The 16,005-nt window shown below is 39.6% G+C and overlaps 1 protein-coding gene across 1 annotated transcript in view; it reads right to left on the bottom strand.

Moving 5' to 3' along the window:
- Nucleotides 1-14,197, bottom strand: part of Uba5 (Ubiquitin-like activating enzyme 5) — a 72,099-nt gene extending 57,902 nt beyond the window's left edge. The window contains exons 1-2 of the mRNA XM_067159315.2: nt 13,966-14,197; nt 5,601-5,736 (exon numbers count right to left, since the gene is read on the bottom strand). Coding sequence (XP_067015416.1) covers nt 5,601-5,736; nt 13,966-14,111 — 282 coding nt within the window. The 5' untranslated portion in view covers nt 14,112-14,197. The remainder of the gene's footprint in view (nt 1-5,600; nt 5,737-13,965) is intronic.
- Between the last annotated feature and the right edge of the window lie 1,808 nt (nt 14,198-16,005).

Here is a 16,005-nt window from a genome sequence, read left to right as displayed (position 1 = left end):
CTGGCCTGATCTAAGAGGAGTGTTCTGATCTGTGTAATCTCATGGAGAAGCAGCAACATTTAATTGCGAAATAATAAGTCTTAATACAGTCCGGTTCCACGGTGTAGGTGGCAACGTGTCCGCCTGTCACCAGGCGGCCCCGGCTTCGATTCCTGGCAGGGTCAGGGGTTTTTAATTGTAAATGATTAACATCCCTACCCTGGGGACTGGTTGTTTGTGTCATCCTTAACGTTCCTTTCCTCACATTCAACACTTTACACTTCCGCCATTTACAAAATAGATGCAGGTTCCTCACATATGGTGCAGGTAGGGGCAAAAGATCTTTCTAGGTCGACGCCCAGATCAAATAGCATTAAAAAAAGAACTCTTAATACAAGTTTATTACTGTAGATTGACTGGAGACTTAGTGCCGTGGTCTGTAGATGTACAGGCAGTATATATATCGAATTTAACCGATACATGCAGTTAACAAGTCAGTGTTCATCAAATTCTTTATTGAATTCTACTATGCAATTCGCGAACTTTGTTCGAGAATTAAATTAAACGTATAGTCCGCACATCTTTTAGCAATATTTCTTTGTATGGAGATGAGGAGTAAGGAGGGAGCTCTCCCGGTTCCGGTAATACTGCCAACTGAATGGAAATTAAATCTGAATTGAATCGATAATATGATTGATCGATATAAATTTTCTAAACCTTTATTATCTATAATAAGTCTTAATACAGTCCGGTTCCACGGTGAAGGTGGCAACGCGACCGCCTGTCACCCGGCGGCCCCGGCTTCGATTCCTGGCAGGGTCAGGGGTTTTTAATTGTAAATGATTAACATCCCTACCCTGGGGACTGGTTGTTTGTGTCATCCTTAACGTTCCTTTCCTCACATTTACATGTGTCATACACACATTATATAACATTTCTCAATGCAAAGTTTGTTCCTTTTTTGCTATTGGCTTTTAAGTCGCACTGACACAGATGGGTCTTATGGCGACGATGGGACAGGAAAGGCCTAGGACTGGGAAGGAAGCGACCGTGGCCTTAATTAAGGTACAGCTCCAGCATTTGCCTGGTGTGAAAATCGGAAACCACGGAAAACCATCTTCAGGGCTGCCGACAGTGGGGTTCGAACCCACTATCTCCCGAATACTGGATACTGGCCGCACTTAAGCGACTGTTTCAAAGGTTGCCAATACGAATCTTGAAGATAATCGAGGTCAACCGATTCAGCACTAGTGTCCATGTATCACTAAAAGGTGCGCGAACTATAGATACATCTAACACTGCACAGAACTGTTGTATTTATTTCAACAGTCTCTATATTAGCTATCCGGATGTGTGAAACTAGGGTAGACAGCATGCCTGAATATTACAGGTTCTTCTGTAGTGGTTCCCAATTTCTAACAAAAAATATTGAGTGGACATAACCGCATTGGAGGGCACTACACTCGGACAGGGAAAGTAGGTCAACTCCAGGTTATGTAAGAAGAGGAGATAACAGAAGACGACTGCCAACTTCGACCCAACAGTTTTTCCAGGAATTGCAAGTTCAACAGTGGTGTGTGCAGACATCAGGTAATTACAGTATCAGACACGTTATGCATAAATAACATGAAGAAGAATTTAATCAACGGCGATCTCGCAATTAATTCTCACTAAATGCCCATAGCTTTTAAATTCAGATCAAGTTTTATGTAACAATAAATCTCACAGGGAATTTTTCATTATATTAAATTAAAGTACGGCAATGCAAGTTCATTGCGATGTAAACTATAGTCGTGAATTCAGTTTTCTTTTAATAATAAGTCATTACATTTCCACGTACAATCCTCAATTGTGGAAATGCAACCATAATCTAAAATTTTCCTGATCCATATTCCTGTATATTGCCAGATGTGAGAGTTTATCAACTCACGTCTTGAGTATAATTAATATAAGAGGCAAGCTCTGCGAATTTTGTTGCTTATTACAGCAACTGGCGCTCAACCAATTTAAAGTATATTGTGTGAAGGAAATTAATAGTAACAGTAGTGGTAGGAGTAGTTACAGTATGTACTGAATATCATGTTAACCTAAAGCAACATTGGGACTGAAAGGGTTAAGATGCACATTGTGGCGTAGGCCAAACTGCTTACATTTCCACCCAACTGAATCGCTGCCATTTCACACCTTTCAGTAAATTACCCATGTATACTAATGAACAACAAGGATGAAAGATTATAGCCTATGCCTGTAACTCCAAGCAAAGCAAAGCAACTGCCAACATAAATGTCTGACTGCCAGTAAGAATCTACCCCTAATCCCAGAAGAAGCTAATAGTAAATAACATCTTCGTACACTGCTGTGCTCCAGTCCCGGTCTCATTGCCTTATTCCATTCTAAATAAAATTACAGTACAGTGAATATAAATTACTCTATAATTATAATAAATAATGAGAAAGATGATAATCATTGTTGTTCTATTACTGTATCTGAATGGCATTAGTCCAGTTTTCCCATTTTGTTACTTATCAGTTTCACCTTTATTTTTCCTCTACAATAAAATTTTTTTGCTATTTGCTTAATGTCGCACCGACACAGACAGGTCTTATGGCGATGATAGGAGAGGAAAGGCCTAGGAATGGGAAGGAAGCGCCCGTGGCCTTAATTAAGGTACAGCCCCAGCATTTGCCTGGTGTGAAAATGGGAAACCATGGAAAACAATCTTCAGGGCTGCCGACAGTGGGGTTCGAACCCACTATCTCTCAGATGCAAGCTCACAGCTGCGCGGCCCTAACCACACACCATACAATTATAAAAACCTAATGTCAAGTCTATAGAATGTATTTTATATGAAAGAAAACATTTTCACCATCCTACTCTTTCACATCCCTTCAATCAGCTTCTTAGTTCAATCTCAGTTTGAACACTGCTCTTTCAGAAGAATACAAAACAAAAAATCTATTACCTTACAGTGTCTTAGATTCGACAACCAGCAACTGATCATGCAACCATCAGCTATAGTAAACCTACATTCAACAAAATATCAAACACATGGTTTGTATACAGAGCACAATAAAATATTCTACATTTTCAAGAGAAGAAAGGTAATAAATATAAACATGGAACACCAAAGATCACTTCTACAATATTATTTTTCCATTAAGCTGTTTATTGTAATGTTATTTTCCTGAAGGGTAATGTTACATAGCCAGTTTAGTGACCGAAAAGTACTACTTGTGAAACTTTCGGTGATACCTGGACTCCCTAGTGCTGAATCGGTAGACCTCGACAATCTTTGAGATTCGTATTGGCAACCTTGAACACTAACTATGAGTCGCCGTGAGACATCTGGCGTACACTTTATGTACTAGTACTGTTGTTGTTTCACAGCAAAGCCAAAATATAGAATTCATGCTAGGAACAAAATTCGCATCCAGAAATGTTATATAATGCGCGTGTGACACAGTTATTGGCTTAAGATAGTAAAGGTTCAAAAAATTCCTTTCGATCGATGATACTATTGATTCAATTCAGATTTCATTTCCATTCAGTTGGCAGTATTACTGGAACCAGGCTAGCTCCCTCCTTACTCCTCACCCCCATACAAAGAAGTATCACTAAAACTTTTGCGAACAAAAAACACACACACACAGGAGAGAGAGAGAGAGATATGAACTAGGTGCAGACAGGATTAATAAGAAAATAATTTAATGTTAAGAATTTCATTATGGTCCATATTGAATTGAAATTTACAATGTTGATTAAGGATAAAAGGTTTCCACCTGTTCAATACATTGTAAAGAAAATAATAGTGTAATACCAATATAAATGGTCCATCATTGGACATTATAAATTTTCCAGCTAACTCATTCCTGGTTGCCAGGATTTCGCACCAGTGTGCTAAGTTGGGCTCATCAAATGTTAAATAGCACACCCACCAAGACGCATGGCTAGTGCATACCGTGGAGGCCACTGCGTAAGCTACTTGAAGCCACCGGCAGTAACAATGCACTACGAGAGACTTCATCTCATTACCAAAAATTGATGCCCGCCTGGCCATTAGATGATATAGATGTTGATTCCCATAGGGAACCTACACACTGGGGCAAAACACTGGCAACCAGGAATTTTTTTTGCTATTTGTTTTACGTCGCACCGACACATATAGCTCTTATGGTGACGATGGGATAGGAAAGGCCTAGGAATGGGAAGGAAGCGGCTGTGGCCTTAATTAAGGAACAGCCCCATTTGCTTGGTGTGAAAACAGGAAACCACGGAAAACCATCTTCAGGGCTGCCGACAGTGGGGTTCGAACCCACTATCTCCCGGATGCAAGTTCACAGCTGCGCACTCCTAACCGCACGGCCAACTCGCCCGGTCAACCAGGAATGAGTCAGCTGGAAAATTTATAATGTCCAATGACAGACCATTTATATTGGTATTATAAATTTACTCATTTGGGACAGATATTTCAGGTCCCATATGGGAATCAACATCTATATCAAATAATAGCGTATACTGCAAAATAAGTATCAGCCACTAACAAGAACATATCCATATGATTTGTCAATATTGCTTATGATTTCAGTGTTTAGTCAATATTGTGACAATGTTATCAAATAACTACAGTTAACCACTTTAACGCTTAAATACTTGCATGACATAGAGGTAGGCCTACATGAACACATGCGTTGGATCTTTTAGACCCACAGTTGCAAATAGAAAAGTATATGTGTAATATGAAGAAAATTATTCACTCTTATGCATAATATGAAGTCTTGATCCTTGGCTGAATGATCGCCGTGATGATTTTCGATTCAAAGGGCTCTGGGTTCAATTCTTGGCCGGGCCGAGGATGTTAACTTCATGTGGTTGATTCCTCTTGATCAGGCACTGGATGTTTGTATCAGTCTTAATACACACGCTACACACACCACTCTAACGACTATTACAGAACGTTATATATTATGTTGTATGGTCTTCAGAGAGGGCCTGTGCAAGTATTTCCAGTTGACACCCATGGGCGACCTGCCACTTGTGAGCGTGGGGGAAATACATGCAATGAAATCTAATATTGAAGAGGGCACAAACACCCAGGCCCGAGCTGGAGGAAATAACCAATGAAGGGCAAAATCTCCGACCCAGGCGAGAGTCGAACAGGAACTCTTGAACTAAAGATCAGCATGCTAACCAGTTAAACTATGGAGCCACCCCATAACATAACAGTTACATATAAAATAAGATATCTGTTTAGCCGCTCACTTATTTTCTAGTCTTTCTACATATATCTTCTTGCAGAATACACACACTCGTGTCAGGTCAAATCCCATAACTATAGCAGATGCGCAAGAAATTAGTCAGCAATGACCCTTACTGCACTATGACAAATAGCTCAACAGCAGATGAAATGACATGGTGCTAACAATAATTTATATTACTATATATCAAAGAAAATTTAAAAAAAGAAAATGTTCTCAGATCTCTGTGACCTGACACAAGTAATTAAGGGTTAACTGAAATGTTTTATCAAGTGAAAAACACCAACTTATTAAAATAACTTAAAACTTAAAAAGTGATGCATAATCTGACCCACCACAAGAAATGAAATATCAGTGTGTAATGACCTTGCCAATGCCACAACGTGTCAACATCTCGGCAGTAACACTTCCAACGCCACCAACACCGACAACTGCTACAGTATACTCTCGAATTTTTTCATAATTGTCGACTATTCCCATTCTCTTCAAGGCCATTAACCGACTGAAACAAATTGAAGGCAGTATGTGAAATATTTGAAATAATACACAACCAAGCAACCAACTAATGCTGCATGCAACTATTACACCATGTACATCATGCGCAGCTCTATGAGGTATCGGAATTAGAAGAAACGGTGATATGTCAATATATATACAGTGTTTTGCCTTTGCCTCTCAACATACGGCCAAGCATGGTAGAGTAAGTGCTCCAGTAAATGACCATTTAAGGTCCATAAAATTAAACATTTCCACTTAATTATTAAAATTATTTATCTGAGAAAACAAAATTTTCCTCAGTTTATGTCTGAAGAATGAGTGCTTAATTAGTTAGTTTAGTACCCTGAAATACAACAGAAGGTACAAGAAATACAGCATGGTAACAAACTTCCTGTTTGCTTGAATACCAATGAATAGCCATTTTGATCTTTTTGTTGACTACTCTTGTACCAGTAAATGATAAGAAATAAAACAAAGTTATAAGAACTTCATTTTCTTAATTAATTTTTTAAAAAGTATGTAAGGGGCAGTACAAGCATACATACAGGTATAGATACGTTTTTATTTATTTTTGCTATTTACTTTACGTCGCACCAACACAGATATGTCTTACGGCGACGATGGGATAGGAAAGGCGTAGGAATTGGAAGGAAGTGGCCGTGGTCTTAATTAAGGTACAGCCCTGGCATTTGCCTGGTGTGAAAATGGGAAACCACGGAAAACCATCTTCAGGGCTGCCGACAGTGGGACTCGAACCCACTATCTCCCAATTATTGGATACTGGCCGCACTTAAGTGACTGCAGCTATCGAGCTCGGCGATACGTTTTTACAAATCTGGAAATATCAATAAGGCATACTAATATTGTATCAACCGTTAATGACTTCAATTTATAAATTAGTGGAAAACAAAACACGAGCTGCCTATGCACATTTTCTGTGACCGGATAGAATCTTGGAGGAACTTATTCAAAATGTCAAGTTCTATCTGGTCATTACTAGTCATTTACTAGTACACTCACCCTATTTGATTGGCAATAAGCATAAGCTATCTGACCATATCTGCTATGGTGATAAGAGTAGATCATACAGCCAGCATCTCCATACCGCAAGTTGGGCGGCGGTAAATAACCTGACCCACTATAAGGACCAAAGGCTGCGGGCAAAGAGTCCTTATAGAAGGAAAATGGGCCCTCAATGGAGGAAATGCCACTAAAATCCCGTATCAACAGGAGCGTCTGTACTCTAGAGGAATGGCAACAAAAAGCATCTGTTCTCCATGTTAGAAGTGGCCCACAAGTTTTGGCTGGCAGTAGTTCTAAAATGGCCTTTGGAGTTGTGAAACCATCGTAATAAAAGTCTATATGATGACAAATGTACTGAAACCTTGGAAACAGCTAGGGCGTTCCCCAAAGTTGACACGCAGTTCTTATGATACTGGGAGAGTGAGAAATGGGTAACCAGCAACTGAATACATCAAGACAAGGACCATCAATGCAGTGACAGGAAAAGTGGAAGAAATAGAAGATTCCTTGATCAACAATGAGATTGCATTGCTGGGAATCAGCAAGATCAAACGGAGAGAAAACTGAAGAAAGGGTACACCTTATACTACAGTTGAGGAAGAGAAGACAAATGGTGTAGGCTTCACAATTAGACAAGACCTAAAGGAAAACCTAGAGTTGGTGGAAAGTAGCCTATAAAAGACAGGGAGATTAAATTCAGATTGAGACTTGAAACTGGTGTAACAGATATAATTCAAGGGTATGCTCCACAAACAGGGAATACAGATTTAGAGGAATACCTTGAAAGATCTGAAAAGCCATGTACAAGACAAACAAGTCATGATCATAGGAGAAAATCATAGATCAAAAAAAGAAAAGGAGATAATATTATAGGACCATTTGGATATGGCAAGAGCAACAAGGCAGAAGATATCCTGACAGACTTTTGTAGAAGAAATGAGTTTATTATTGGTAACACATGATTTTGAAAGAAAAACAGAAGATAAGAGGCTATAGCTGCAATAACAAAATCAAAACCCAGATAGATTACATTTTGGTCGAGAAAGGGAATAGAAAAATGTTGGTAGGTGTAACAGCCCTGTTAAGTGAATCTTATGAAGATCACAGTGGTAACAAAGTTAAAGATGGGATAAAACAAAAGATGATTGAGATATGACTGAGAAAGCTAAGGGTGTGGAATTACAGAAAAAGGAAATAAAAGGAGTGTTTCAGGCACACAATAAAAACAAGATAACTAAAGGAAGACATCTGAAGGATGGAAGAATGGGCATACTTTAAGTCATGGTGGGAGCTCCAGAAAAGACCTGTGGAGGAGTATAAGGAAGGAAGAAAGATCAAGAAACGCCCCAGTGCAATGACAGGGTAAAGTGTAATGAAAGAAACAAACATGAAAATATGGCTGAGAAACACAATACAGGAACTGCAAGAAGAAATACTCCAAAGTGGTTCAAGAAGAGAAAAAGAAATAACGGCAAAAATTCACAGATTCTCTGCAAACAGATGTAAGAGGAATGAAAAAAAGCAAGAAAATCTCAGGTAAAAGTGCTAACTTTATTAAAAACTAGCAGAAGTACCCGTTCTTCGTATGGGTTATCAGAAACTGGCTTTAGTCACTCATACTATCGGTGTGACTGACTTCATTAGATATTTATATCACTGGTGTATTTACTTAAGTACGTAGAAATTATTTGTCATGTTTGGAATTAGTGTATCTTCTTTTTCTTTTCTTCATGGGGGCCTCTAAATATTAGTTCCTAATTAGCGTCAACCTCTAAGATCTTTCGCTACCATGTTTTTCCTTCATTCCCACCTAGATATACCTGCTCTCTTTACAAAGCTGCAGGTTTAGTGTAAGTATACTTCCGCTAGATAGTACCACAAATGTAAATATTTTTGAATGTATTTGTTTGATCCGACATTTCGTAACTATTACAAATGATCAAGGAAATACGCGATGCATAAAAGAAACTACTATAATTATCAAGAATTATAATTCTCAGGGCTTGTCAGTCATGTCGCACATCATATAATGAATCTGAGTATAAATGTTGAGAAATGTTTTCAAGTCATGGGCGATATAGGTTGTTTTCATGGTTACAATGATCGTAAAAGTGGACCAAAATATTGGCACTAATAACATTAGTGATCCTACTACTCCATGATTTGATAGAAAATAGTTTAAACTATAGGTAACAGACTCCGCAAAATGCTGAAACCTAAGCCAGTACGTAAAAACGGAGGCCCGTCGGCAACCGCTGGTCGCTGTACTACAGAGATCTCCGGGGCTATTATTTTTATACTTCACTCCCTTTCCATCCCCGCCCAAAGGAGTGCTATGGGCGTCTTACAATATTTGAAATTAAGAGAGTTCCTCCTATTCAATACAAAGATGTTTATTAACGTGAAAGAATCACATATCGTTCACATGAGGTACTAGTTTCGGCACCAAATATGTGCCATCATCAGCCACAAAGTCAAATCGGGCAAACACAATAAAACATTAAAACAACTTTAAACACACTATAACACCTGCATGGATGAATATGAAATATGACTTTAAAACAACTTTAAAAACACACTATAACACTTGCACAGATGAATATGAAATAAAATATGGTACATGATGAAGTTGCATTTCATTTTGGTGTTATAGTGTGTTTAAAGTTGTTTTAATGTTTTATTGTGTTTGCCCGATTTGACTTTGTGGCTGATGATGGCACATATTTGGTGCCGAAACTAGTACCTCATGTGAACGATATGTGATTCTTCCATGTTAATAAACATCTTTGTATTGAATAGGAGGAACCCTCTTAATTTCAAATATTGTAATCCCACTTCAATACGGATCATGAAATTTCTAAATATTAATGAGCGTCTTACACAACAGTTTATTTTTTCCAGATAGTAAGTCATATGTGTATCAATTTTGGTTGGCAGCTATGCCCAAACATATATGCATAATCTAGCTGCTGTAGAATCCTGGAGCTGATGTTGCCAGGGTTACGGCCGTTAGTTTCTTTATCCGATTCCTAGAGCAGGGGTAGTGTGGTTCCAATATCTCCATAAAGATTGGTTTTAGGGCCTCGGGCCTGAAGGGTTTACCGAGTTTTGTTCATTGCGTCCAGGGGCTTAAAATGAGCTTTGTCTCGTCCTTGTACGACAAATTTGATTTTGCCTATATTAGCCTATTATTTTAATATTTCCCCCATCGCCCCCCCTCGAATTGTTTTGAAAATAAAATACAGCCCATGTTACTCACTGGCAATGTAGCTTTCTATAAGTGAGTAATTTTTAAAATTGGTTCAGTAGTTTTCGAGTCTATCCATTACACACAAATATACAAATTTTCCTCTTTATAATATTAGTATAGAAGCATAGATTACATCCCTACACATACGGTTGCCGTCAGGAAGGGCATCCAGCCGTAAAACAGGGTCAAATCCACGAGCCACACAGTTCGCACCCGCAAAACCACAGGTGTGGGGTAAAGCGATAGAAGAAGAAGATACTCATTTTAAAAATCCACCCGCTTTTTCATTCTTTTCACCCCCTTAAGTGGACTTTCCAAAAAGAGTGTGTTCATTTTTAAAGGAGATTCCAAGTACCAATTTTAAAGTCTGTAACATCATCATTTTTTGAGATATACAGTATGTATCCTCATATAAATAATTCAACTCCTTCCTCACTTCTTTTCACGCCCCACCCAAGTGGATTTTCTGAAAACTAAAATTTGTGTTCTTTTATTTTTAAAGGGGAATCCAAATATCAATTTTCATGTCTGTAACATGTTAGGTTTTTGTGATTTATTGTAGATAGTTTCGCTGCTGTAGAATCCTGGAGCTGACGTTGCCATGGTTATGGCAGTTCATTACTTTATCCGATTTCTAGAGCAGGGGTAGTGTGGTGCCAATATCTCCGTAACGGTTGGTTTTAGGGCATTAAAATATGGTTTTCAGGCTCGTAGGGCTTACCGAGTTTTGTTCTTTGCGTCAAGAGGATTGAATTGAGCTTTGTTTTGTCCTTATACGACAAATTCGATACTTTGCCTATATTAGCCTATTATTTTTATGTGTGTGTCCCCCCCCCCACCCGTGCCCCCGCCTCGAATTGTTTTGAAAATAAAATACAGCCCATGTTACTCGCAATGTAGCTTTCTAGAGGTGAAGTAATATTTAAAATAGGTTCAGTAGTTTTTGAGTCTATTCATTACAAACAAACAAATGTTTCTTCTTTATAATATTAGTATAGATGAAGAGGAGAATGATGACACTGCACAAGGATAAATTGCAGAGATGGGAAAGATACTTTTGAGTAGCTTTAAAACGTACAAGAAGGGGAAGTATCAGATTCATTGCACACGGAAGGTAAGGGAAATAAGGTGTCCATGGCAGAGATTCAGTTGGCCAGTAAAAGGATGAGACAAGGGAAAGCAGCTGAAATTGATGAGGTCACTAAAGAAATGATAACAGTAGAAGGAACAATTGGTCTACAATTGTTGTACAGACTCTTCCAAAGGAGTGGACTAAAGGTGTCATCATACTAATCTTTAAGAAAGGAGACAGGAAGCTGTGTGAAAACTATAGAGTGACAATGATCCCTCATACAGCTAAGATCCTCAAAAGAATCTTGGACGTCTTGAAGAAGTAGGAAATTTTTTAAATATTTGGGCAGCATTAGTTCACAGGATGGAGAAATTAATTTAACAATACAGTAATCTGCAAGTTTGTACCAGTGTGTGAGACACTGTATGAAACAAGAATGTGTCAATAACATGCAAAGAGGTTTATTACACATCCTATTTTGACCTATGCTTCAACAGCTTGGATCCTGCTTGAGCAAAACTAAAGTTAGATCCAAGCGGCCAAAATGAAATTTTTGAGGAGCATACAGGGAAATAATAAAGAATTTATTGCAGCCAATGGCCCACTGGCGTATACTGAGGGCTACCAAGGCTATCGGTGAAGCCCAAAACTCAATTGAGAATGATGGAAGTCTAAAGCACATTATAATGTAAGCATCTGACACATTGTTCTATTTACAAAACTTAAAAGCAGCGAGAAAAAACGTCGCACATATTTCTGGGAGCTAAGCATCGGAGACTGATATCGCAGCCCTGACTCTCGTCCCTCTCCCCTCGACCCACTTCACCCGGCTTGCTGATGTATGTCCGATGCGTGCTGGGACCGGGGTGATAGATGTGCTAGGCTTCGTTCCGTCAGATCGCCGCTGCTAACTGTCAACCATGTGTTACTCATCATATATACTTCTTCACCTCTATATGTCTGGCGTAATTATATAGGTAACGGAGTGTTAGTATTTCACTCCCGTTTACTTCTACATCCTTGTAGGAAGTCACTGCAGGGCTCCTGTTATATAGGAGTAATGTAGTTTTCTTTCTATAGGTAGATCTGCTAAAATGAAATGCATTCTTTCAGGTTTAGTGTTCTCTTTTGTTGGTTGAAATTGAACCCGTGATCATGGGTCGAACACCATCACTGATCTCCCGAAGAAGCTAATTAACCAGTGAACGATGGATACGACCGCTGTAAAATTCAACATGCTTATATAATAATAATAATAATAATAATAATGTGCATGGCATTTGTATAGGCTTGGTGGTGTCCTAATGAAGATAAAATGAATGGTGAAGACATCATAAATACCCAGTCGCCAAGCCAGGGGAATTAATAGTGTGAGGGGGTTGATTCTGAAAACCGAACCGGGACCATCGGACCAAAGGTAAGCATTCTGTCCATTTAGCCACAAAACTGGACTTTAATTTGCTAAAACTTAGGCTTCTATCTCGACTGGTCACATGTTGAGTATTGACAGCAGCAGTGGCCAGGGCAGTAGCTCGTGAAGCTGCCTTCACAACACAACACACGCAACAGGCTTCTCCGTTGGCTATTGGCTGCAGCTCAATGTGCTGAAGGTTTCACGTTCACTAAACCAACTATCGAAAAGGGTGTAACCTAAGTCTAGTGGTAGCCCACGTCTTGATCCCAGCATACGCCCCTGCAATGGCCATTAAAATATGTTTACATGTCTAATTACATTAAGCAGAATTTGGTTAGTCCAATCTGTCTTTAAGTACACGTCACAACATAAGTCGCAAGTCTTCTCACACAATACATATATATATTCCTTACTCGGGGTGTGAAAAGTTTTGTTAGCTCACACGCAGTGATGAAAACCATGTGTTGCGGGGAAACACAAGATGAGATTTTTTCCTAACACAGGATAATAAAGCAAGTAAATAATTACTGGTTTTACGTCCCACGAACTACTTTTTCTTATGGTTTCTGGAGATGCCAAGGTGCTGAAATTTAGTCCCGCAGGAGTTTTGTAGCGTGCCAGTAAATCTACCAACACAACGTTCATGTATTTGAGCACCTTCAAATACCACCGGACTGAGTCAGGATCGAACCTGCCAAGTCGGGGTCAGGAGGCTAGAGTAATATAGCAGTCTGAGACTGTTGCCTCCAGTTTAACTTGGTTTTAGAACCAAAAGAACATGACCTTACATCTGAAAAAACGCATAAACACTGACAAGAATTCATAAGACGACAGATGACGTCACTCACCTAGTGTAGAATACTGCCAATGTTATTCACATTCAGAGAACTGTTCGTTTTTTGCTAGTGGCTTTACGTCGCAGTGACACAGATAGGTCTTATGGCGACGATGGGACGGGAAAGGCCTAGGAGTGGAAAGAAGCGGCCGTGGCCTTAATTAAGGTACAGTCCCAGCATTTGCCTGGTGTGAAAATGGGAAACCACGGAAAACCCTCTTCAGGGCTGCCGGCAGTGGGATTCGAACCCACTATCTCCCGGATCCAAGCTCACAGCCGAGTGCCCCTGACCGCACGGCCAACTCGCCCGGTAGAGAACAAATTACTGTAGAGAATTCTCAAAATAAATGTTTGAAATACAGTTACCATTATCATTTAACAGAAGTAATATTTAGTATAGGCAGAAATACTTCTGCAGATTACGCTAGTTAAAATTTATATGTAACATGACATCTCTAACCAACACTTACAAACAGGTGGTATGCAACCAACTGACCTTACATTAAAGTTATGAATTTGAAAGCATGCTACAATTCATTTAACCATAGTACTTAGCTTACTTTTGGTTAAATATGTGACTACTGTTTAAATTGAGACAATTATGATGTAAGCAGTAAATAACCTGATATGACACCTAACCTGTACGGATTGGAATCTACAACTTCTGAAGACATTTGAGTAATCTTTTCTCTAGCAGGATGTTGAAGACTGTTCTTTTCTCTTTCAGCCTTAAGCTGCTCTTTCAGAGCTTTAATTTCATTTTTCAGTTCGTCCAACGATGCCATTTTTTTACTTATTTTCAACTGTCAACGTGTTCCTCGTTCCCACCATATGTCAAACATTAAGCACAGGTAACAAAATCACAGAGATCAAAGAAGAGGAGAAGGCTCTCGTATATTTTTGTATTCTTTACTCCCTGGCTTTTACCCACTTCTGCCAACATTACAGTTCCAAAGAATAACTATAGTTGAATCAGGACTGGGACAAACGAGCTAGGTAGTCTTCTTTCAAGACGAAAAGAAATGACGGGAGTGACGACTCCCTTAGAGAATCACATGTAACAGGCACGACATGAATATGCTTTGCCACCTGCAGCGCTGCTCTCGATATAAAGGCAAATAGGCGTGAGTTTTGTCTGCTTAAGGCAAAAGTGCGTAAATATTTTTCCGACCTGATTCGGAACTTATAAATGGCCGAAATATCTGGCGTTGATTTTTTGTGAATTGAATAGTGAAAAATATTTTTTGAGAAGTAGGACGTATACCTCGACATCTAAACTACTACGCTGTGCCGCAGTGGGTAGGGGGGAGGGCGGAGGTGGTACTCTCACGTGGCACACCCTAGGTGGCGAATAGGGGGTTCCTAACCGCCTTGTCGGCGGACTCGAGCGAAATCAAGTAGCTCTTGCTTACCTAACACACAACACCCTGTGGGTTGGGGACAGAGAGACTAAGAATACTCCCACGGTATCCCCTGTCTGTCTTAAGAGGCGAATAAAGGGGACGACCAAGCGATGCTGAATGTTGAACCGTGACCTCCTTCACGCAAGGAATATCATGAGTTGACTTTTCTTGTGACTAGTGCCACTATGTGAGGAATACCATGAGTCTGTGAGTGGATCACTATGGGCTTACAATACCCGTAGTATCCGCCTCTATGACGGAGGCTCCCCTCTGTCCAGATTGGGTTGGTACACCCCAAGCAGGTAAAATGAGGCTATAATCGCTGGGGTGTTTCAGCGTCTGATTGTGGACATCCTGGGTCTGCGTTCCGAGGACCACCACGGATCTGGGCGTTGCCTGTGATTAGAACCAATATATGAGCGAAGCCGTAAGTTTGCGTTGCCTGTGATTAGTACCCACTATGTGAAAAACACCGCGGGATATTAAGGGTCCCTCTGATTAGTACTACCGCTAAGTGAGGAACACTATAGGTTTGCGTTGCCTATCAGTGGCGCCATTATGAGAGAAACACCATATGACTGCATTACCTGTGAGTAATACATTACCTGTGAGTAGTACCACAATGTGTGGAACACCGTGCATCTACGTTACTTGTGATTAGTACCGCTGCATGAGAAATATCATGGCTCTACGTTACTAGCGATAAGTACAATTATGGGGGGTCGTTGATCTGAATTTTGGAACCCGTTAGACAAGAAGCATCATCGATTGAGGATTGTGCTTTGGAATCAGTCCCTTCTGAGAAGTCGCGGATCGGATCGACTGATTGTTTTAAGTTCATAATCACTGTTCATCGTCGTCTTTGTTAATTATAGTCAGTGGATGGATTTTGGAATTATTCTTTAACTTTTAATATCTGAGTTGGATTCACTGATTATTTTACAATCACATTCATCCAATCGTTCTTCATCATCGCGTTTTGAATTCCGGTCAGTGGACGAATTTTGGAATTTTAAACTATCGTTACATTTTGTCTCATTTCGCACCATAAAGGGCCGATGACCTACATGTTAGACCCCTTTAAACGACAAACATTATCATCATCGTCATGTATACTTCGGCATATGTTTCAAATTACTACTGCATGGGAATAGGCCTACAACTTGCTATGTCCCGGGCTTCAAATAGTCGAATGAAAAATAACATTTCTTTTCACTCTCAAAAGATCTCACTCACAGAGTAAGTAAAATATCCACTAGAGGTAGCACTGGCGCTG

Source organism: Anabrus simplex, chromosome 1 (genome assembly GCF_040414725.1).
Source record: "Anabrus simplex isolate iqAnaSimp1 chromosome 1, ASM4041472v1, whole genome shotgun sequence".
NCBI lineage: Eukaryota > Metazoa > Arthropoda > Insecta > Orthoptera > Tettigoniidae > Anabrus > Anabrus simplex.
This window is presented reverse-complemented; position numbering and strand designations above follow the sequence as displayed.